This window comes from Platalea leucorodia (genome assembly GCF_965183815.1).
Source record: "Platalea leucorodia genome assembly, chromosome: 3".
NCBI lineage: Eukaryota > Metazoa > Chordata > Aves > Pelecaniformes > Threskiornithidae > Platalea > Platalea leucorodia.
In genome coordinates, this window is record NC_138825.1 from 34030881 (window position 1) to 34055768 (window position 24888).

Sequence of the window (24888 nt, forward strand, 5' to 3'; positions counted from 1 at the left end):
TAAGATCATCAGCAGGAGCTCCACATGAGAAGCTTTTATTTGTTTTTTCTTGGTTAATGCATTCTGGAGCGGAATGGAAAGGAACGGAAAAAGAAAGCTCACTTTCTCTTATCATAAAATATATAGTGCCCCTGATTCTGAGTGAGATATTTTAAGTATGGCGCTTTGGAAACCTTCAGATACTTACAGCTTCAACAGCTTTCAATCCGGTCTTTATGTTGTTGACTTCCTTCTCCAGCTCTACCAGGCTGCACAGGAGACAGACACAGAGCAGATAAAACAAAAAGAGCAGTGTTACACAGGAATACAGGAACTGTGCAGCAGAACAGACCATTGGCCCATCAAGTCTGGTATCCGGCCTCTGGCACCAGCCACGCCAGATGATTAGAAACGAGGGGAAGGGGGTCTGTTAATGCTCTGTGTTGCTTTTTGTATGAGATGTAAGATGAGGCAGACCCTGCTCGCCTGTGGTCACACTGAAGATCAGGATTTTCCTGGGAAGAAGAGGGGGGTTGCCCTCAGAACATCTGCCCTGTGAGCTGAGCCTGACCCTCCAGCAAAGGAGCACATGCCACATGGCCAGCTTGCAATAATCAGCTGACACATAAGCAAGGACCCCAACTTTAGCACACACATTACTGGTGTCTCAGATTATCTCTACATATGATTCTTGAACCACTTAACTACTAAATCCCATTAGCAGTACATTTACATGTGATTTTTATCTTCTTCACAGTCCAAACATTGTTTTTTCCATCTGCATTTCTACCATATGGTAGTCCTTGCAAGCTTACATTTTAACTGAGCATATAACCCTACTGTTAAGGTTAATACATGCTTCCCTAGACACAAGTGTTGTACTGAATTTCTGCTCATCATATACAAACAAGAGTTTTTTTCTAGGACTTGTATGAAAAAAATGACATTTCATTTCCAGGTAACTAGTTAGTACCTATTTGTGAGTCAGCAGGCTTCTCCTCTAAGTATTTGGTGAGTAGTAATTTACATCTCAAAACCACCACTAAAGCCTTAATAAATGCCTTTAAGCGAGAACCTACATTTATTTTTCACTTGTCTTTCATTGGCTAGAGTAGTTCCCTATACAAAGAATCATGGCTGGGCAAATAATATGGAAAAGTATTTTTGAGCAGTGCTTTGGAAAGAAAAAAATGCTAGCATTTTGGGGGATGGCTTGTGTATTCATTTTCCACAAACACCTAGAGAAATGGAAGAAAAAATCATAGAAATTTGTGCAGAAAGTATGATGCTTTCCACATTTCTGTGCAAGACTGCTTTGTGCAAAAGTTTGAACAATCTTCCTGAAAAGGGCTTACTATAGCCTCTGTGCCTAATTGACTCTGCCTTAGAAACAAACATTCAAGTACCTAGAAAAAATAGTATGGGACTTAGATGAACAACCATAGAATACGGTGAGTGAATTACAAACAACAACCAGTCTAGTTACAATGTCCGATTCAGAAATAAAGGAGATATAGGCATATCTGAGTAAAGCTGTCAATTTAGTTTTCTACAAATGTTTTTGGACCAAAATTCTCTGTTGATGTACATCTGAATAACATAAAGGATGTAAGCAAAGGCATTTCAGCTGTAAGGCTGGCCATGAGTTTAGAAGACAGCAATGAAAAAACTGACAATCATTAAGTTAACCAAAATCACTGGGAACTCCAGCTCTGGGAATAAGCAATAGCACTGGACTTACTTGACTTTTGCTGCTTCTGGAAGATGCTGCAACTCAGACTGAATATCTAGGATATCTGGATAATTCTTTTCAAAGATCATAATTAAGTAGTGCAACAGTGTAATGTTCCTAAAAAAAAAAAAAGGGAGAAATGAGAAAGATGATGGTGGTGAGAAGGAAAAGGATGGTGGGAGGATTGTGACAAAACAGTGAAAAATATTTGGGTAGGAAATGTGCTTGAATGAACAAAACAAACAGTGTATCAGCAGTTAGTAGCTCTGTTATTGAAAGAAAAGTATCACAGACTAAAATGAATTAGCCCTTTATGAACCATCCCTCTTAAAACCTCAAGTAATATATTGTGCCTTGATTTATTCTGGAAGCACCAGCATGCTTCCATCCATCTGTGTAAATGGTGTAATAGAAATGAAAATTGTGTAACACAGTATAGTATTTGTCCCCAGATACGTCAGAGAATAAATAACAATAGTACTAAAGTGACATTAACTCATAAGGGAGAAGTGAGTTGTTCTCAGAGGCAATGTAGAAAAAAGCGAAGAGTTAACTAAGAAGAGGAAAAGGTTCTTGAAGATTGAAGAAGCTGCAAAAAAACCTCCTACAGTAATGAAACAGCTATACTTACGAGTAGTGGTCAGGCTCACTACTACAAAAGCAACGACAGCTCAAGTAGGAGTGGGTAGAAATGAGATGTATGAGAGATGCAGAAGGTTTAAGAAGATTTGTAAAGTAAATGATGAATCAGTGAATTTTGTATGTAGAGAGAACAGACGGCCATAACAGCTACTTGAGGTGGGTGTTATGTCGTTAACTGACAGGCAAGACAGCAGATGGCCACTGCTTCACACAGACTAGAGCCTGGGAGCTGGGAACTGGTGAGAGAACAGAATCTGTACAGGACATTTAATATATGGAAAATCAAGCCAAGCTATATTAAGGCAAAAAAATGTTCAACACTAGCTACACAAGTGTTAGCCTTGGAATACGGAAAGGACATCATGGTAGTCAAAACACAACTCTGTTAGTTCAAACTCTATTAGGTAGGGATGAATTTCCTATGGCTTCTTACTGCCATTATTCATTCTGTTTCAGCCTGAAGTCATTTCACCACAACTATGGTCTCAGCAGGTCTCACAAGTCAAGGAAGGTGTGAGTTAGTAAGAACTAGTTTCCTTGGAGATCTCCAAGGAAAACCTTAGTGCTGCTGCAGCCCAAAAGTGGTATTCTCTCCCCAGTCACAGCTGATTAATTTCCAGAACCAGTACGAGAATGTGGGGCAAAACATGTGGTAGCACTATGAAGATCTGCAGTCCATGTCCATAAATAGTAAGCTCCACCTTCCCAAACGCAGCTATGTTCCTTAACTGCTCTAGATACAACCAGGCTCAGTCTCTCTGAGCTGTGCCTTGTGGTTCCATTACTGGCGTAGGTAGAGAGCCAGTTTATGACAGTCCTGCATCAGAAACATATGCCATGTTTCACAGGAGACATAAAACTGTGGTCAGAGTTTTTTCTGTTTTCTTTTTTGCAAAACCATAGCCATAAAACTTTGGTATAAAGGGCAAATTCCATAGAAATCCCCCCCCCCAGTTTATTTCAGTTATTTGTGAAATACTACATTTTGTCATCTTTGCATAGTGTTGCAGAAACACAATCCAACAACAGATGTGCGTTATCCAAAGAAACAGCAGAATTTCAGTGCCGTGTTAATAGCTGGTCTTAACTGCAGCAGGATCTTTTAGAGTGAAAAGCACTACTTAAATGCCAAATAAGACATTAATTTAAATGGTCTACAGAGCTAAAACCAAACAAAACCCACTTTCATTACTATGGTAAGAGATGCAGCAGGACAGCAACTAACTCATTTACAGCCTTCTAGCCTACCTGTCTATGCTGGATTTGGTGTCTGCAATTTTGTTCAGGCTGGAGACTTTGAAGCCATATGCACTTCCCCTTTGGCCCTTGTTCATATAATTCCCAAAGGCCAGAACTACCTCCAGGAGTTGCCTCAAACGCTTGCTTCGGATGAGTTCTTTGGATGCCAGAAGAATGGCTTGAAAAGAGAAAAAAAATGAACAGGTTATTGCACAGTGGCTGTTTTTAACATGCTTGGGCCCATAATTTGAAGTACCCTAAAATGCCCATCTGACTATTGCCCCGCAAATGCTGCAACACAGTCTGTGTGTGTACTGTCCTTCCCTCACCCCCATGCCCAGAACCAGGACAACTAGAAGGAAGATGCACTACATCTAGCCTGTAGGATGTTCTTCTGAACCCAGGAGCAAGGCTATTCTCATCTGAAAGGGCAGAGTAGAATACACTCACCTCTTCTCTGCGATAACTATGGATGCGGCACAGAAGTCATACACCCCCCTCCTTGTAGGTGACACCTTCCCAGTATACCACCATCCTGAGGCATCTATTCTAATTGTCCTATGGACAGGGAAGGTGCAAGGATTTGGGGGTGAGAAGGGAAGGCGGACCTACAGAGCAAGGCCATGAAAGCTTTTGGCAGCTCAGCACAGCCTGGTAGCACACTGTCACATCTGTCAGGTCATATTTACAGTGTAACAATCATGAAACTGACTTTATTAAGCCAATGGGTGCAAGAAGAGTGTCAGACAGAATTTATTTCTTAGCACATGACGTGCCCTGGACTTACTGTGTGCTCTACAATCATAGCACGCATGCAACATCACCTCCTTTGAAGATAAGGCTCTCTTGACCTTCCCTGCCCCTCTACCCAACTCTTGGCAAAAGCTTTAACCATACCTTCCACTTTTGGCTTTGCTTCTGCCAGCCTCTCTGGAAACTTCTTCTTAAAGAATAATGCTTGCAGCCGCTGCTGATAGTGGTCAATCCTGCACGAAGGGTAGAGGAAAGCCAACGCTGAACTCGAACTGTGTTTTGAAGCCCAGGGCCAGTATGCTGCCTACATAATCTAATGTTCGGATGGTGAGTCCTACAAGGCCTATGCATGGGATTATGGACATAGTTCAAACATCTAACACTACATAATCAACCTTTTTATGAAAATGAAGGACCTCAAGGCATGTTTTGATCACAACTGAAAAGGACCTGGAAGAATTCCCATTACTCTCAAAATATGAGAGTCACAGGAGATGCCAGCTGCATCTCAATTAGCAGAACAAATTGTTAATCCTGATTGGGGGTGTAGCAAAGTTGGAACGAGAAAGAAGGTCAGAGGATGAGGAGGTGGAATAGCTGAATGGAAAAAGGGATCTATATGAAATCCTGACCCCTGGCTACACTACATCTGATAGTTGGATCTGAATTCCTTTTTCTGTGAACAAGTTGAGGCAGAGGAGGCAGATTTCTGCTTGTCATCAGGGGACTGGTCCTTAAATGACAGCATGGAGAGTGCTTATCGTCAATAAAAAGTTTGTGTAATGAACTGAAACATTCGTAACATTTGCGGGCTTCTGGCAAATGCAGGGTATAATGCTGGCCCACAATCTCTTGCACATTCCCCCTCAGTGCCAGATGATCCATTTTCAATAACAATTACAGCTGCTTCCAAGAAGCCCTCCGTGCACTTTCCCATAATGTATCAAACAGACCTGCTCATTTCAAAGAGGAAACGATCCGCCCGGGCCATGCGCTCAATTTCGTGTTTATGCTCCTCCAACAGGTCAGTATCGCTCTTTTCAGGAACAAACTTCAGCAGCTAGAGTGACAGACACAAACCAAACACCGAGATGAGAGATCCCGGGAAAAGGAGAGAGGGACAGAGAGAGAGAGAGAGGGCCCTCAGATTTCTCTGCTACCATGGGGAAGCATTACGTTGACTCAGCCATGTGACTGTAACTTCAAAAAAGTGCAGCTGTGGCTACAAAACTGACCTTTTTTAAACCTTTGCTTGCTGTTTTGTCATTATCCCTCACTGACCCCATTAGATTAATTTTTCATTCCAAGGGGGAATTTCCCATTTCTAAATCCTAAAGGCCAAGTGCTACTGCAACTTACTCAAGGGGAAGTACAGAGAGAACTTTGATTCCCACAGCACTACTTGGAGTTTAGATTGGTGCAAACCATAGCAGGATGTGTCCCACTCAGTGTGAAGTACCCATCGTGCCTATTCTAGACTACACACAAAGCCTCATCTATCTCTCTTGGGTCTGCCCCACTCTGCTGGAACAATAAACAATAACCAAGCGACTGGGTATGTGTCTGACACTGGCTGCTATTCATATGCTGACCTTAAAGCTCATACTTTGACAGATTTTTGACATATCTGGTGGTAGTTGCAGTTTAGTATGGTTATAAATCTTGCCATGCACACAGCCTCAGCGCACACCCACAAAAGCTGCTCACAAGGCATATCAAGCACCTTGCTTTTTATCACTTTTTAATATTTTATCCCACTCCCCAAAAATGCGATATTCAAAGGTGTGGAGCAGTGACTTCTAGAACTGCTGCAAGCATTCAGATAACATGACAAGTATGCTATAAATTTCCAAAATGGAAAAGCTTTTTGTACACAATTAAATACTATGACTGCACGCAAAGAAGGAATCACTTTTGTCAGGCAGTTCAGACTTATAACATTTTGCACACTCCTAAGGAACTTTATCACATGCATCATTGGTGAAAGTGTCATCTTTTACCCTCTATAAATGGGGGAAATTGGGCAATGACAGTTTAAATGTTTTTTTTTTTTTTTTTTTTTTTTTTGTCCCCACAAGCTACGCAGTGAACCAACTGCAGGGGACAGAAGTCCCTGACTCCCTTTCTAACCATTAGAGTTAGAATGCAAGATCCATTCTAGTCCCAGCTCTAACCATTGACCTACATGGCCTGGTCCACGGCATTTCCCAATGGAAAAGCTGCAGGCAGAGAAGGGAGATTACGAAAAAAAGAAAAAGGGAGAAAGAGGAAGAGAAAATATAATCAGCAGTATAAAGAAGAGATGGGGAAAACTATGGGAAAGTCATAGGTAAGAAGAGAGGATGTGAAAAGAAACCTCATACCAACTGTAATCATGCATATTTTGCATCAAGAAGAGAAAACTGTTATGAAATCAACCTGATACAAAGAGAGTTACATGAGGGAGGTATAATTTGATAACACTGGGAAAAATACTTTTCTCCTGCTTCCATGTGCAGCTCCGCTAACATGATAAGGCGAAGTTCAGATATGCAGACATACCAGCAGAGCCAGTACGTGTAGCCACTTACTTTAGGTGAAAAAAGGCAGTGAAGGACTTAAGATATATCTGACTGTAATCTTTCTCACCTGCTCAAGCATATCTTTTGCTAGGTCTTCTTGTTCATCCATCTTCAGGATTGCTTGTCTGATTTCTTCATTAGTCAGCTTCAGCCTTTCAACAGGATCAACATTGTACCATTAGTGCAAAGCTTAAGTGACTCCGACAATTCAGAAATTAGGAAGCCTGAAAAGCTGCACTAAAAAGGCACAGAAGAACCGTGGGAAGCTCCACTATGAAGCTGCTATTCTAGAGTATTCAGTAAGATGAATGAATCAGTTCCAAAGGCAGAGATTTTCTAGATCATATATTTGTATCCTCTTCAGCTAATCAAACACACATCAAAAATTAGATGGTGATTAAGAACAATGAGAATCTCATAGATCAAAAGTGCTTCCAACTTCCCCCATATCAGATACCTCCCTCATCCAGTTCTTTTGCTAGAGTAAAAACCCTCAAATCCATGTGACTTGTAAGTGACTGTGAGCCCACGTTACACTTCTGCTTGTGCATATTAAAGGATCTCCCAGAGTAACAAGCAGGAAGACTGATCTTTCCCTTACAGATCTGAGAAAAGGGTTTCTTGTAAGAAGATTCATCATGCTAGGTAAGTTCACTCTGACAGCAGTCACAGCTGAAGAAGGAATTGACAGCATCTACATATCCATGTTTCATATCCAATATGAAACAAGCTCTGAAAACAAGAGCTTATTAATATTAGCTGAGGTATTAAAATTACTGTCTCCTTCCCACCTATTCCTGTCCACCTGTGTGCAATGAGTAGGGATCATCAATTACAACAAAACACAGAATCAATAAAAAAAACCCTGAAGCTCTCCACTTGAAATCCAGGGCAGACCAGAGCAGTCAAAATTTGTGATTACTGAGAGGCTGTTTGATAGATTACATGAACTGAACTTGGTGGTTCTCAACACAGATGTCAATGAGCAAATGTGCAAGTGACAAATTCTACCCCACCACCCCCAACCCATGACACCCTCATCAGTCATTTCAGGAGAGTAGGGGAGGACCAAATGAACCATAAAGGAAAAGGTATCCACAAGAAAATCTCAATTTTGGGACTGAAACAGGAAAGTGTGAAAAGAAATACTTGAGAAGTGAAGTCTGCAGTCTCCATGGACCTTCTACAATCAATATAATTAATTAACAGCAGAAAGAGAAAATGCAAATATAAATAAGAGCCAGGCTGATGCACGAGGAAGAATGTTTTTGTCTTCAGTGCTAAGAAATTCCATGTTGAAATTTCACATTGCTATTGCCATTTGGATAGAATCATATTTTTGGAACTATGTAAAAGCAAAAGAAAGAGCTTTATTTTTACGGACAGGAAATATTACTAAATCTAAGAAACTTAAAACATTTTAATATTGCCCAATATAACCAACAGCTGGAAACTAAAATACCCATCAGCAGACATTCAAAAGCTTTTAAATATTACACCTCGAACTAATTGCTCTCACTCTGTTCCTAGCTTGTCATTGTGTCTGCTTTTGACAAAGAGGGCAATCTGATACCAGCCAAGTAAGATAAGGCTACTGAATTTCCAGAAAAGCTACATAATTGGCCCATGCTCGGATGATAGAAGGATTAGACGTTTTACAATGAAAAGGCTGGAAACTTTTTACTTTAGGTCATCAGTTTAACTCGGGACCAAAACAACAAACTTCAGTACATGGGCTTCTACATAAAGCTCTACAGTCTCAGTCAGAAAACTGAAGGGTTTTTTTTGGCTTTAATAATCATGAATTGTAAAGTCTATGGTTGTGGACTTTCATGTTGCACCCTGAACTGATCAAACCCTGTGACCAGATAAGGGCTGAGCAGCATATTGGTGGGCGTGGGCCTGGCTCCTAGCAGACACATACACACATGCCCAGAGAATTTGGTGCCTGCAGTTTTTGAAGTGCTACATTCTGTTGATTATTTTTCCTTTAGAGAGCGTCTTTACATTTTCCAGAATCTAGAGTCCACAGATTAGCTGTGTCTTGTGACACAGGCACGTAGCCTGTGAGAGGGGATGCAATAAACCAACCCATTAATACCATGGTGGGGTTTTTTTTGTTGCTGCTTTCACTGAAGATAAAAAGAATGAGGATGAGTTTCATGTTTTTTCCATGTAAATAACTTGAGCAATTACTACACTGACCATCCCATCACACAGTGCAAGTCCCTCTGTGTGTGTTTGGGGACGCAATAAACAGGACCGAATAGGCAGGTTTGAGGTATGTCTACACAACGGAAGGTCTAGCGCGTATTATTGCTGATCTTGCTGTTCTGCCCAGGAGCCCGAGGACTTCAGACTCCAAGCTCCTCTGTTTGCTGCCATTCATCAGCACTAAATACACTTGAAAACATCTTCTGTTCACAAATAATTGAGAGCCCCAAGAACAGACAGTTATACAAACGCTTTGATTTCTTGGATGATTCTGTGCCCTGCCATCAGCAGAAAAACATCTGGTCTGAATGGTTTAGCCCACAGTAGAGCAACGCAGAAAGCTTGCCAGCCCCCTGCTGAGAAGCAGTTTAACTTAGTCACTTACAGGCCTGTAAGGAGGTCACGGTGCCTGCAGGTGTGCATCCTAGATTATTACCAATCCAATTACAAGTACAGAAGGATTTACAGCAAAACAATCTTACTCTTCCAAAGTGGGCTTGTTCCTCTTGTGGGGGAGACTGCATTTCAAGATCTGTAAGCATCAACAGCACAAAACAGGGATCTTCCCACTTAAAAACTGGCTGAATAACTGGCCAAAGAATTGTTAATCAAGTGATTCTTCTTGTATTTTCAAAACTCATGCCCAGCCATGCAGTAGATCTTAAAGATGGCCAGCAGTAATATGAAACAGATGTGCTGCTTTTAAACAGAAACAGGTGAACTGATTAAAAAGGAACCTAAAGCAGATGCGTAAAATCTTTCCATTTAGAACTGAATAGAGGCATCCCTCGGAGCCTAAAACTCATATGGGACAGGCAGCAAATTAAAGTGGAATTATGGCCCAAAAATTTACACTACAGAAATTACATTTCAATATCTATTGGAAAGTCTGCAATGTGTTTCTTACAAGCTTTGCAGATTCAGGTACTCTTCCTCCAGCTCCTGAAGACAACTCAATTCGGAACAGCATAGGATTCAAGCTATATTCTCTCTGCCTTATGCTTCACCAAATCACGGATCTTGGCATCAGAACTCAGGAAGTAAATGTGACCAGAAGAAAACACAGTGCCCCCTTCCTCAGCTGCAGCACATTTATTCATAGCGCAGATATTGACTATTTTTGTTCAACAGCAGCCTGACACTAGTCAGACGAGGAAGGAAAAGGATCTTTACTGAGAATACTCTCTCCTTCCCTCACCCATACATCTGGTGGCAGCATATGGAAGTCCAACTGCTTGAGTCATCTTCAAGCAATGTTAAAGCTCAACAAGTACCAAATAACTTCTGATATGGTACTTAGCCTGCCTCCCTCTATCCCCTCTGGCTTCATAAATAATCTCTATTGACTCTGCAGAGTAATTCATCATTAATCTCCCCAGGACACCTCGGCTGATTTAACACCAGCTTCACTTGCAGACATCAAGTGGTTTATTGTTTCGTCCTCTTGGAGAAAGCCGGCAGCTTGACTCTGAACATGCCTGGGAGACATGTTGCAGTTTTACATCAACTTCCCTCACAGACATGCAGTGCTCCCTCATTTTTCCCCCTTAAATATACCCATTGATTTAACTCACAGTAACCTCCCCCCTTCATTCCTCCCTCCCATGGATCAAAGCAGAATACTCGTCGCTCATTAACCACCTCCCCCTCAGAGGAAAAAGTGAGTTACTTCATGGCCTTGTTCCTTGGATCTTGCTTAGCTTTTGAGAAAGAAGCATGCTTGCCTACTACCAGACAAACCCAGAGTTTCGTTGCAGCTACATTAAGCTCCCGTACCACAGGGATCACATTCCCACTCTTCCTTTTACCTTGGAGAAGGGGACTGATTATCATGTATCAAGGCCTTTTTCTACCTCAAACTGAACTGAACCACAGTGCTTCCAAAAGATGCCAGCAGAAGTAACTGTAACAGTGAGAGGCACTGTGTTATACTTAGCGGCATCCTAAGGCCAGCTTGTATACCTCACCCAAATCTTAGCTTTTACTGACTGTGGACTTCTTCATCTCCACAACTCATTTCACACGGGCTGCTAGTCAATTCACTCCCAAACTTTGTGACTGGGATATAAGCCTTCTCTAACTCCTGAGCTCTCCTAAGGCTCTGTACAACTGCCAAGCTGCAGGCTGTTAAATAGCTACATTTTGGGAATACTCATTGTCACTACGCCATAAAGGCAGCAAAAGGAGATGTCTCCCTGCTCTCAGAAGCAGCGTTCAGGAGTCAGGCTGGTCTAACTGCACGTTCACCCAGGAGACAGAAAGATGCAGCCACTCTTTTCACATCCTCTTATCTCAGCTGCCAACTCATCTCGCCAGTGAAGAAGACAGTGCCTTAACCTTTTGGGGACAGTTGGGACATTTTATCAGGTACATCTTACACCATTATACCAACATGGGAAAAAATCCACCAGTGCCTTTTGAGGACTTCAGGACTGTGAAAGTATTCTGCCAAGTGCATAAAGAAACAGGCTTTTCTTTTCTTTTCCTCCTTCAGCAATACTCATGAGTGACCAAGTTACTTTGCATCCAAATACTTTTAATTTCCTACCAAGAAGGATCTGGGGATGGCTGTCTTTCTGAGCCAAGCAGAGCAAAGCAGGGCTAAACTTGGGTATCCCCAAATTACAGTGACACATTGATGAGGCAGTAGTTCATCTTTTTTCACAACCCTGCCTACTGGTTCCTAGTTGTGATCTAAGACAGGATGGCACCAACTGATGTGTTCGTTTAACCTTGGGGTTTATCATACTCGGAATAGCAGGTAAAGCCATTTATTGTGGACCTTAACTTAAAAACAAAAAATTTCTCCAGGAACCCAGGAGGCACTCTTTATTGCCTAGCATTTTTCAAGACAGTACACTGAGGAACTGAACTGTTGAGTCTGATTAACTGTTTCTGTATCGAGATATGATCTGTACCCTAAAATATCATACTGCTTGGAAGCTACCTTGAAATAAGGGTGAACACTGTATTGGCACATGGCAGAAAGGCACACGGGGACTGGGGGCACAGCAGAAGCAGTACATGGAGACTGACATTGGCTGAATAGCTTGTCTTCTTAATGTCTGATCTGAAAGGGTTTAGAAGCACTGAGGAGGCACAGCTACGTGAGGGAGTGGGTCTCTTTAGTATTCTGGTTGGAAATGCTGCACACATCCCTTTTCCTCTCTCTTATTGATAGTTGTTTGAATCGACAATCATGAAATCCACAAACATTTGGTAAAGCTGCCTGCTAGTATCTATCTACTGCCATATTCACATTTAAAACTATTTTTGTGTAGTCAGATTCTGCCTTCTGCTACTACTGGTTTTATGACATTTTGCTAGCACTCCTACTGTTTTCCAGCCTCTTGAGAGGGTTACTGCTGACTAGCTGGGCCACAGGAATAACAAACACATCTCAGAAGAACACTGACATAACGATTTTGCTGGAATTCATGCAAAATAACTCGCACAAAAAAGTTCCATAAGTATACATTCAGCCTTCTACTGAACAACATGACTCATAGAACTGGACCTCTCCAGAGCATTTCACAGAGCAAGACAGTAAGAGAGACATGTCTTAGGCATGTTCTGCAAGGACCATTTAATATTCTGAAAGAATATTTAAAGATATGGTACAACAAAAACACTAGAGCAGTGAAAATACTACCTGTTACTTAAGTAATGGAGGCAGGGAGAAGCCATACTGGTGAGAGAGGTCAGAGAAATTTCCAGCTGCTAGGTCAAAGCAGGGAAACACAGGGATCTGGGATGACTCTTCCAGACCACACAAGTCTGACAGTAAATCTCCAGCCTGGTGGAAACTGAAGACATCAGGAAATTCATGAGGGATAGCAGATTTCCAGTGTGACAGAAATAACTGTATGTTGGAAACACCATTAAGAAAGCCAGATTTGAAGCTGGTGGGTGCCTGGACTCACCACAGACAGATGGTTCCATGTCCTGGTTGAATCATGGCCTACTGGAAATACTGTGAGATAAACTGATCTCGTGCCTATTCAAACCTTTACAGTTGGCCTATGGGACAGAGCTTCATTCTGGATCCATCAGACTCCATTAAACAAGGGCAATCACATCATTCCACTGCAGGAAAACTGAAAGATGCTGCTATCAAGTAGTTGAAATAGAGCTTTTTTTTTTTTTTTTTTTAATGAAAATAAGAGATGAGAATGGGGAGGAAGGCTTATGAATCTGTTAACTGTCAGCAACAATCAGCTAGCAATTCAATTTTCATCTCTTTTCAGTCTACCATGCTCCAGTCTCTCTGCAAAAGAAAGCAAGAGGCATCTATTTCTCACTCTAGCTAGGTTTTGGCTTGTTGGACCTTATGAAATATGAGCTCTGCATGACCCCTTCTAACACAGTGTTAGTAAAACAAAAACATTTGAGTAGTGGAGGGAAAGAAAACCCAACCCATGCAGCTATTTTACTTTAAAGGACACGACAGTTTAGTGTAAACAATGGGGGAATAAACTATAGGGATATATGCACAGTAAGAGTCAATTGGAAACAGCTGTTGGCAGATACTGTGGCAACCTGAAAGCTGGGGCTGCAGCTCAGGGTTGCACAAACTCTCTTTGTTTGTCACCAATTTTAAATCCCCTCTCATTGCACGTGTGTGCGCACCCACACGCACACGTGTGTAAGGTGCACTGCAAGACCAGCAAGGGCATGGCAGCAGCCAGGGATGATTTGTCTGGGAGTGCCTCTCCTTCAGAGTTTAACCTAAAGAAGGAAGAAGTGGGGTAATGAAAAAAGCTGCAAAGGGGTCGTAAAACCCTTTCAATTACTGTCTGCAGCCAAACCTCCCAATTGCTGTCTATAATAATAGAACCATATAAGCACAAAGAGCAGGAAAAGGCATGAATGTAGAGGTGCCATTTTAGTTCCCAAAGATTCTTGCTTTTCTAGTTGCCTTTAAAAGGGAAGTTTGGGGAGGAATAGCAATCCTGGGCCAAGCTGTAAGATATTTCTGATATCCTGGGTGTAACACTATCTGTTACAAACATTAAATGATATAAGTCAGTGATAACCCTGGTGACTGGTGTTTCCCATAGCACAGCACAGCAAAGTTAACAGGGCACAACACAAACTGGCAGACTCCTTAGGGCCAGTGAGCTCAGTCTCCAAACCTCTATCATCCATATTAGGCCTGCTAACAATAAGATCAGGATATTTCCTAGTGGAGAAGTTGGCAGTCACAAAACACAGCTTTTCAACTCTGGTTTGAGTCCAGACTAGCAACTTGAGGTGGACTGGCTTCATGGCACACCTGGAGCGAACACACGCTGTGTACCCTGAAGTGCAAGGTTCATGCTTCAATGCCGCTTTGCTGGAGGCAGCAGAATGGAAGACAAACCACAGAGAGTGTCCTCTCTCTCTCTCACCACTTAGAGAGGACTCATTTCAGGTAAGAATGGGCCAGACTTGCACGGCAGAAGAGGTGAATGGTGAAAAACATGTACTGCTGTTGTCCACACTGCTTTTGTTTTGGGGATAGAAAGAGTTTACAAATAAATGTCTAGTGTCATACCAAGTCAGGGACCACCTTCCTGGATCCTCCTCAGCCCAGCCACCTGCACACATTATGTTACCACTTCCAGGAAATGTTTCATGTGCTTACATGAGTTAATCTGAACCCCAGACACACTTGAGAAGGTCTGTCAAACAGCATGAAAATCCTGTTGCCCCTATGCCTCCCCATCCCTCTGCCCCAGCCTGCAGTCAGCTGCCAACACCAGCAAAGACATGAGTTGGCAACTGCTGCAGAGAGAGAAATGTAAGCCTTCCCTCATTGCTGGTTTGGATGGGGGGGTCCTGCTGACATGCAGGCTAATGCCACATAAGTAGCATAATGAGAGCCTCCATGGGTTTCACTAAGCAATGGAAAGAACTTGCTCCAGTCCTGGTGGTCTGGCTGCAACTTTGCTTTTAACTGTTAGTTTGCTAGAGCAGACAAGCAATCACATCCATATGAACCCATGTTTTCTACTGATCAGTGAAACAGTTTTATTGCTCAGTACTGCCACAGCTTTCCGAGGATCTGTCTCCAGCCCTGCTGTCCCTCCTCTGGCCTGAAAGGCAACTTTCTCAGGTGGATCAGTGTCTGCACAAATTTGATGTTTAGTGACAGACATCCAGCCCAATACTCATGTTGGTAGAAAGATATGAAAAGCGTATAAATGGACCTGATGTCACAGCATTTGAAGGCATTAGAGTCATTGCAGGAGCACGCAAAGGCAACTCCTGGCTTCCAAAACCTAATTTACAAATAGAAGACCTAATTCTTGAATATCTCTTTTTACATTTACCACTCTTCTCACCAAGAGTCAAAAATGACAAAGATAAGCTCCACTCTCAGCTCTGCTGTGTTGCAGGGAGATGCTCAGAGCAACATTTACAATAAAACATATGGAAGAGAGACAAATGACATACACAGAACATGGGGGCCACATCACTTACAGTGAAGTGCAAGCACTGCCAATGAGCTGCTTTCATCTGCCTATGGGTACTGACAGTTTTCTGGTGATGAGTCTTCAGATACACCTTGGTGTCTATGTCTATCTGTTTAATGCACAAAATGTGTGTGTGCATATGTTTATTAAGTGAGCTAACACTTCAGAGAGACATGTACTTTTATGATACTGCAAGAGAGGTTTCTCTGAAGCTCTGCAGGTATTAGACAGCAGGTCTAGGCGAGAAGAGAAACATGCCCGTTTGTTTAATTCCATCCCCTCTTGCCTCTATGTTGATCACAGGATACCCCGTGAGCTAAGGCTTAGCACACTTACTTGGAAAGGAGAATGACACAATTCTGGGCCCTCCGGCCGTCAATCACAGAGAGCTCTTTCACCTTTCGTGTGGAGAGGTAAAGGTCTTCTGTTGAACCCATCTCTTTCTGCGTACAATTCAAAAGGAGGGGGGGGAACAATCAGTATCATGTTTCTCACCCAAGACTGATAGACTTAGATGAGTGTAATGAACAAAACCCATCCCAAACTGGGAAAATCCACCCACATGGTGAGAAAGGGAGACAGGAAGGGCAGAAAACATGTAGGTAGATCCTGTATTACTAGACAAACAGAAGTCATTCATTACCACCTATAAGATCATCTTTGATTCCAAATACTGGACCTGAATCTGACCTATTGGACTCGCTCTACCAACAGTTATGTTATTATTATGTTATTGTGCAAAACTGGTATGACAGGGAAATCGGGCACATTATGGTAATGCCCACTGGTGTCACAGCATATCCTTCAGCAGGTGCCTCCTGCAGGGGTTACACAGCATTCTTGAAAGGCTGCAATCCAATCAGGAAAAATCCTTCCATCATCTCTTAAGGCTGCCACTGGACCAGTCCAATCCATATCATATGAGAGATCCAAACAGTAGGGCAAGATGGCATTTATCTTACTAAATATATCTTACTAAATGGTCAACATATACATCTGAACTAGCCTCTCTTTTTTAAATTAATTAATACTTTTAATCGTACCAAACCCACCCTTTTTCAAAGTTCTCTGTATATCCCCATTGCCAAACTCATCACCTGGAAAAAAAATGGAAAATCCCCGTCCAAAATGTTTGTCACAGCACACAGAGAGAAACTATTTGCAAACCCACTCTGACCATTCAGAAGTCCCTGTCTCCTTGTCTCCTGCCTACACACCAGAGCCATGGGATTTGTTTCACTTCCAGAGATTGGCTTTCTGTAGTTACTTTAAGTATCTTTTAACACCATTCCTTAAAGGGAAGTAGAGGTAATGATAAAAGGTGTTAATCCTGGGTAATAGCTCTCTAGTTACCAACAGAGAAGAGGGAACTGGAAACAGGACAGTTTTTATTTTCCCAGCTAACTGCTCCTGGAACCTCTTCAAAAATGCCTTTCCATGATATCCATATTGTCATGCCTTGAGATTTTTAAGACTTACCAGTATAATCTAGCTTTGAATGCACCCATCAAATTAGCAATGTGACTTCTTTCTTTGGACATAACAGCAAGCATGCTGAGTCAGATCAAATGGTCTATCTGCTCCAGTGTCCTGTCCCTGAGAATGGTCACCAGCAGATACCCAGGAAAGGTGTAAGATAGTGGCAAGCATACAGCAGTGCTTCCCAGAATTCACTCCCAGGACTCAAGGTTCTGCAGCTCAGGGCTTACTTATATCAGCATGACTAATCCACTCCAAGAGATTCTGACACCCAAATATTTGAGAGTTAAATGTAAATCATAGATTCATACTACTAGTTGTCACTTGAGTTGTTGGTACAATCAGCTACAATGAGCCTGTGTTGCTCCTGGATATACAAAGGATTCCTACAACCACATCCAAATGTGCTGCAGTGAGCCACCACCAAAACTAAGTGGCATTTATAAGCAGGTACAATGCAGCAGCTGAAGACACGCACACAATAGTTCTGCTGGATGTACCCAAAGTGTCTAGCTTGGCAGAAAAAAATTGCAATGTTACTTGATACATCAAATAGTGTTTCCAAGAAAAAGAAAAATTGGGCATTGGGCAAGTTTATTATTTCTGAGAGAATAACTAACAATACCAAAAAGCAGGGCACCCCCAGTATAATCTGGCATGTACAGGTGCCAAAGTTTTCCTGAGTTTCCTTAGTTTGTGGGCAAGAAGACAGGGGAATGGGGAGATAGGCAGCTGTTGAAGGAAAGAAAGGTACTTGCTGGTCTGTGCTCTTCGTTTAAAAGCTTCACTGTCCCTCACTAGCTAATGTTTGCAGACAAGCGCACCTGGTTAGTGTTAACCAGCACTCATCCCAAGGAAAAAACCAAATTGTTTCAGGGTTTGGCTGTGTGTGGGGGGTAGGGGTTTAGATGGCTTCCCCTAAAGCCATGCAGCAGGAATTTGGTATAATAGTCTCCATCCCATTTCCAATTCCCCAGCCTTCAAGGTTCAACACAGATGCATAGCTTGAACTATTCAGATGTAGCCCACTCCTTGGTCATAAGGAGCGGGCTAGTCTCATCTAAAAATATATTCTCTTCAACTCATATTGAGGAAAGAGATATTTATAGATACTTGGAGTTGTGTGTAAGCAAAAGCAGATGAAGCCTCAGGTTTTACCAAAGCCAGACTGCAAGCTTAGCTGAAGGAAAACAGATTGCATATGGACTATCTGCATTTTCTTAGACACAGAAAAAGAGGAGCAAGGGGGCAGTAGTGACCAGCTTTTGTGAGATAGGCCACGCACACAAAGCAAGAGGAGTTGGAGATGTTGTCAACCTGACAGAAAAGATCCCTAAGTTTTATCCCATCATTCTTTACCAACTTTCCATCTGGAATAACATTATGTTATGTGCTTCAAAGAGTATTTCAGATTTGAGATTTCAATTGCAAATTCAAAAATCAACTAAAATTTCAGTGCTGGGATGACTAGACATGTGGAATGTGTTCATCATAGTGCTGCCCTGTTTCAAATACAGTTAGATTTTGGTTAGCTACAGAACTCATGGTCTGGTACTATGGCAGCACCCTAGGTTCCAGTAATTATCAATACTTTAGGGAACTATTTCTACCATATTGACTTGTTTCATGGTGCATGCTGCCATGATGAATGTCAGTAAATGGCCCAGAGCCATGTACCAGCCTCACCCAGTGGCAGAGGTCCTGACCAGACTTTCCAAATACAATACTTTCCAATACTTTCCCGGGGCACTCATGGTGAGGACTGCTTTCTTCTGAAGCCACCAGAGACACTTGTGATGACATCTGGACAACCCTCTTCTGAGAGCATTGCTCTTCCCAAAAGTGTTGCCAAGAATTTTGCTTATGATGAATAAACAGGGAGGTAGCCAGTTTGAAGACACATGGGCAGTCTGATAACTCTACTTCATCTAAACATCATTTCAGTCTTTTGCTGAACTTTCTGAGGGTTTCTGAAATCTGAAATGAAGTAGGCTTTCCTCCAGTCTAACCCTTCTGCTCCTCAGCTGGCACAAATCCTTCTGCCCAATCAAAGTGCCTTCCAGTTCTACAGAAAGAAAGGGTTTTTTTATCAGAAAGTCTGTGGCTAGTGAATACATCTGGAGACTTCAGTACTGTCCAAAGCAGATGCACCACAGATGGGAACAGTGGGAGTGGAGGCTCTCTTAGAGCCCCTTTTGTTCTCCACTAGAGAGACCTATTAGTTTGGTTAAGGAAGAGTTTACATTCACATTCTACTTTGTCCCTGGTCTTTTTCCTCAGGATCATCAAAAAGGGGACTACAGACACCAGCAGAAACCACAGTGAGGTTCCTATCTTCCTATCGCAGAGCTAATAAAAGTAAAGGAATTTTTTGTACCACCTTCCCCACCCAGAAAGCAGAGGTGCAAGGCCATATGAAAGACTAGTATGAGATGAGTCGTGACCCCACAACGGCATGGTGCTGCACTTCACCTTCCCACACACTGCAAGTGGATCAGGAGGCAGACAACGATACTCACCTGCTTACAGGAGGAGGGGTTAGTTAGCAGGTCCTATGCAGGCAGCAGCCACAAATAACGAAGAAGGAAACATGCCAAAAATTAGTCACAGAGAAAGATATCAAGTTTAACAAGGCAGCTGAATTTAGACACACACTGCTTTCGAAAAGAATAAAATGCTTAGCAAGTAATACTGGCCCAGATGGTCCAAAGGTATTTCAGCATTTCTTTGCATATTTTAAATCAGCAGATGTTGGGAAACTAACAGTTCTAGGTCTTTTCAGAAAAGAATAAATACAGTCCCCGAAGCATAAATCTCTTAGGTCTTGAAACATTATCTAGGATAATGCTTAAATACCTTTACAAATCTAGTCTGGAGCCTTACTGAAAGAACTGCCAAGGTTAAAACTTGAGAGTCAGTTCTCCTCTCCTGATGCGCAGGCACAGTTTGCCATTATTAGTAACAACTTGTTTCAACGGCACATTATACCCTCTAACAACTTGTAGCCAAGTATTTTGAAAGCACTCTGTAACCACCAAAGAAGCCTTACAGCACTACTGGATGACAGACAGCTACTATTTCACAACATATTCCATACTCCAGGAAAACACCAGATATACTGAATCAAAAGGTCAATATTACACAGTAAGATTGGAGCAAGGTCAAAAGACAAGTGTAAGAATTTTTGGTCCAGCATTCTGTACACTGGACAATTCTGTTTTCCCTCATAGCCACCAAAACCGATACACTGGGCTTGAGAGAGGAGAAGAGACCCTTTGTCATTAAAAAAATGAAGAAGAAAGAAAAGCTGTTTAATGTGAATGAAACTGGAAAAAAATATGAAGATCGTGTTAATAACAGCAAAGAAAGAAATGTCTTTATCTGTAGTCACTCAACATTTCAGATGCACAAGAGCAGGGTTTTGCATTGACATTTTTCTTTACAGACATTTGGATGAAGTTTAAAAGTCACAAACCCAGGGTAAACACATACTTGGCCAGAGTGGAGTATTTCCAAAAATAAAAGAGGAGAAAAAACTAAGTGTGAATCAACTGGAAAAGTTCTCATAAGATTTTGATTCAAATGCAGTTTTGGTTGCCTGGTCTTTAAAAAAAAATAGAAGAAGAAAGTTGATGAGGACTTGTTGATTGGAATCCAGTTCACACTGGAGTGAGTATGGATGAAAAGGAAAGTATCACATAAAGTAATAACAATGGAATATCTAAGGGGAAAAAAAACCAACAAAACCCTGAACGAAAGCTGGAAGAGCAGCAATGCACCTAACTACGCAAAAATATGAGTAGCTTACATAAGTGATACTCTAGTGTCTGGAGCCAGTGTCATAAAGTGTGTTTAATGAGGATGGAAGAGAACTGCTCTGAGACCCATGGAGGTCACTCTGAGATGATGGCTCTATTCCAGTGGGCAGGGGTAAGGGTCAGGTTAGTTTATGGTTGAATAGGCCAGGCTGCTTTTCAGTGGCTGGTAACACAGCCATAAATATTATGATTCTAACTGAGAGTTGGCAGAACAGGACAGCTTTGGCTTTGGATTTTGGGACCCAAAGGAAGCAAGGCTTTGCAAAGTCAGTTCTAGTGAGGAAGCTGCAATGTTTGCACCCGAAATATTGGAATGGCACCTTGATGCTGCAATGGCTACTCGTGCACAGATGACAGTCTGGCTACTTGCAAAACAACTGGGAACTCACCACCATAGCTAAGCTGTTGGCACAGGGTCTAAATCCAATCTTGTAACAGCACTGAAGTGTCATGTGCCTTTCTTCCCTTCTATGAACTAAGTTCTTGTTTCAGGGAATGGGATTCACAGAAAGAGAGAGGGACCCACTGAAAGAGCAACAGCTATTTGCAGGAGTAGAATGAGAAATGAAATCTCATCGTGCAATGGGTAACATCACATTCTTCACAGTTCAAGTTGGGATGCTTATCTAGGTGGCTGTGAGCTAGTAAATCAGAAGAGTTATTAATTATGTTTATTAGATTAGACAGAAAAATGAGAGAAGGGAACAGATGGAAATGTTCAAAGACAAGGGGTTTGTTTGTTAATTTTAAGGTACTGAATAAGTTAATCATAATGACAATGAAGTAATCATCATCACTGTAAGGCTTAATCATAAAGGCTGCTTATGGCAATCACGTCTGTGTCTTTTCCTAAAACTCCAGAGCAATGATCCAGTTCTGCAGAGTACAGAAGATTGAATTTCTCCAAATATATTCCAAAAGCAAAGGAAAGCTGGGGGAGTTCAGGGAGGGTACAAACCCTCTCTTGCTATATCTCATTCAGTGGAGACAGACAGATTGAAGGTGACTTACTTTCCAAGAAAAAGAAGAGGGGAAAAAGGCATTGTAATAAATGGCTGCTTTTAAAGTACGCTGTTTGTATTATAATCTGTAATTCAGACAGTTTCTGTCACCTAGCCAGCTGAGTCACTTGGCTGTTTAAGAAAAAACAGACAAAGCAAAAGACAGCTAATTCAGTCACCTTGCTTTGTATTCAGGCAACTACAGACTTTTTCTCTGGATGAATGGGAGAAATAGAAAGATGGATATCAAGCATGAATGTAAAGTTCAGGAGCTTTTGGAAGCCAGTGGCTGCTGAGATCAAATAGAGCATTACCTGTTGGGAGCTGTTGTCTCTGAGACCCGCCCATTAGTATGAAGTACGTTGATAACAGAAGGTTATATTCTGCCCTATATGCCCTCCCCACTTCTTTTGGTCTTGTGATTTTTTGAACAGTGGCAGAGCAGCAAATGATGCAGCCTGACTGCAGGTGGACAAGGGCCCAGATAACTGTCATGTGTTCTTTCCTGCTCCAGAAATTCAAGGAAGACAAGGTGTGGAAGAGTTCACCCCTACCTGGTGTCTCTGATATGCGGAGAACATCTTTTCAAAATCTTCTAGATCCAGCACCTTGAATGCCTTCAAATCATCAATCTCATTCCAGATTGTGCCATGGATCCTCTCCTGAAAGAAAAGGTCATATTTTAATGAGATATAGCCAAAGCTTTTAGCTAAGAACATCCAATCCCATTTGGACAGATCATTCTCTTCTGCTCACTGGCCATATTCCTATGTACTACTACTGTCATTTTAGAGGGCACGCTTTGTTTCAAGAGTCAAAGGATAACAAAATAGTGGTGTGGTTTTGGAGTTTTTTAAACATACTGAGTATTTTGTATTTTTCATCACAGCAAGCCTCTGATGAAAGGGCACGTTCCAAGACTAGCAGACCACATTTCAAGTGACATCCATGATCCCACAGTACGTTTCCTTTCAAGAGTGGCCATCTGTCTAACACCATGATTGTGGTCATGCTGAAAGAATTGTTACCATCATGAGGAAAAAGCTTAGGAAGGGCACTGATGCATGACAAACCCCAGACACAACTACCCTTCTGCAAATTTTGCCAGGTTCTATTGTAAACCCCAAAGGGTGTGTGGTTTTCATTCTGCCTGCCTGTGAAAGTAGTTTAAGATTTTATTTTATTTTACTTTTAAGGCTCTGAGTCTTTGAAGTCTAATTGTTTCCTATGACATGATCTCCCCTGTCTAAATAAGTTCTTTGTTGACTCAAATAGACACAAACTATACCCAGATCTCTGGATCTCCACACAAACTGGAAATGTTCACAACCCATGTGATACATTATCCTGAATGCCAGGGAATCCTAGCTGTCTGGCAGATGACTAGCATGGAGGGAGACAGGCATAGACTCCTCCTCCAACTTTGCTGTCACCAACCTTGGACCAAATAAGCTCTTGTAGTACATGAATTAGCTAATCAGCAGTCATCCTAAACTAGGAGAAGGCCTTGGGGTCTCCTGATGGCTTTCTCAGGACAGATGTCCTTGCTGGCAGAGAGGACACAGAGATTGAACTACCTTCTGCTTCCTACTGACTGTTAAGATGCATGTTGTGTGTGACAAATTTTGGGCAATTAACTATTCAGAAAAGGAAAACTTGCTCTTCACACCTGACAACACTGTCTTTTACTTCTTTTAGTTAATGAAGTGTACATTTACTGTACTTAATTAACTGGGAAAATAAGGAAGGTGTTGATTAAAAGAAAAAGGAAATGGACAGAAGGGATTGTAAAGAGACCTAAGCAAACCCCAGGAGATGAAGAGCCAGCAGAACACTGATGCAGAGAAAGCCAGGAACAGCAAGCAATAGCAATGAAACCCTCACACAGGCTCCAGCTCTGAAGTACCTGACTTGTACCTATAGAGCAAAGTGCGTTAACACTTCATTATCAGAACTAATTAGGAACAGGCTCTACTTCCCATTCACAGTCATCAAAGGAATGAGGGAAATGTGCTAAGCCACAAGGCTCAAGGAGCAAGGAAAAACACCTGATGGAAGGATGAAATGAGGGGGAAATAAAAGTGTGAAATGTTCTGGAGGAAATTGCTGGCAGGGCAGACACTATGGAGGAAAACCAACACCCTCCCTCCAGAGGCAGCCTGTGAGTGCCTGAGGGCAAGGAGGCGAGTCTGCAGTGCTATTTACAGTGAGAGCATATACTAGATGGCAGCATCCCTGAACAGGCTCACCAATATCATTGTATCATTCCTTGCAATCAGCGTGGCTCTTCTTTCCACAGTAGGAAAAGCATCATGACCCTGTGACTGTAACATGACAAACGAGTTTGGGAGGCTCATGTCCGCCAAAGGAATAGGAGACAAAGCTAATTTTCATTTTATCCTAACTCTGGACTCTACTGCCAATCTTAGCCAGAAGCATCCAGGCAGAGTGTTCATTCTCATTCAATTTCCAGGCTGGCTTTATAAGCCCTGAATTATAAATCCTGAGGGATGTATTTGAACAGCAGAGCAGTTCTCCGAGTTCCTCACTGTTTCAGATTGTCCATCAAACACTGAAATGGAAGAATATTTCTTGACAGGAGCCAGTGGACGTGACTTCAGGAGCAGTCCTTAGAATCATCATTGGGATAGAGCCCTGAGGATGCCAAAAAGCTATATGCTGTGTTTGGCAGAAGGCTGGATGTGACTCAAGAGACAGCTACTCATGAGAGTCTTGCCCATCTACCTGTCCAGCTGCAAGACTCTCATGGGAGGGAAGTTTCCCCACAAATGGCAAGAACAGCGAAAACGTGCTACAGAACCAGTCTGAATGAATTGCAGAGGTGCCAGAACAGGCAGCTCTGAGGCTCACAAAGGGCTTGCAGAGAGTAGCTCTCGTCCATACTTTCCCAGAAAAACAACCCAAGGAAGTGAAAATGATTCTCATTTCAATTCAGATTCATTTTAAGTCCCAGCTTGAATCTGGTCCTGTATAGGATGGTTTGTATGCTCC

General features: G+C 42.1%; 1 protein-coding gene across 3 annotated transcripts in view; it reads right to left on the minus strand.

Moving 5' to 3' along the window:
* DAAM2 (dishevelled associated activator of morphogenesis 2) overlaps nt 1-24888 on the minus strand; it is a gene marked incomplete at its 5' end in the record, with an annotated part of 120449 nt that overhangs the window by 15232 nt on the left and 80329 nt on the right. For 2 of the 3 annotated variants that reach the window (XM_082307850.1, XM_082307851.1), the window contains 8 exons: nt 188-248; nt 1721-1828; nt 3602-3770; nt 4490-4578; nt 5299-5405; nt 6974-7058; nt 15915-16021; nt 22431-22538. In XM_082307850.1, coding sequence (XP_082163976.1) covers nt 188-248; nt 1721-1828; nt 3602-3770; nt 4490-4578; nt 5299-5405; nt 6974-7058; nt 15915-16021; nt 22431-22538 — 834 coding nt within the window. Of the gene's footprint in view, nt 1-187; nt 249-1720; nt 1829-3601; nt 3771-4489; nt 4579-5298; nt 5406-6973; nt 7059-15914; nt 16022-19576; nt 19610-22430; nt 22539-24888 lie in introns of all 3 variants that reach the window. The other variant, XM_082307852.1, reaches the window with a different exon arrangement.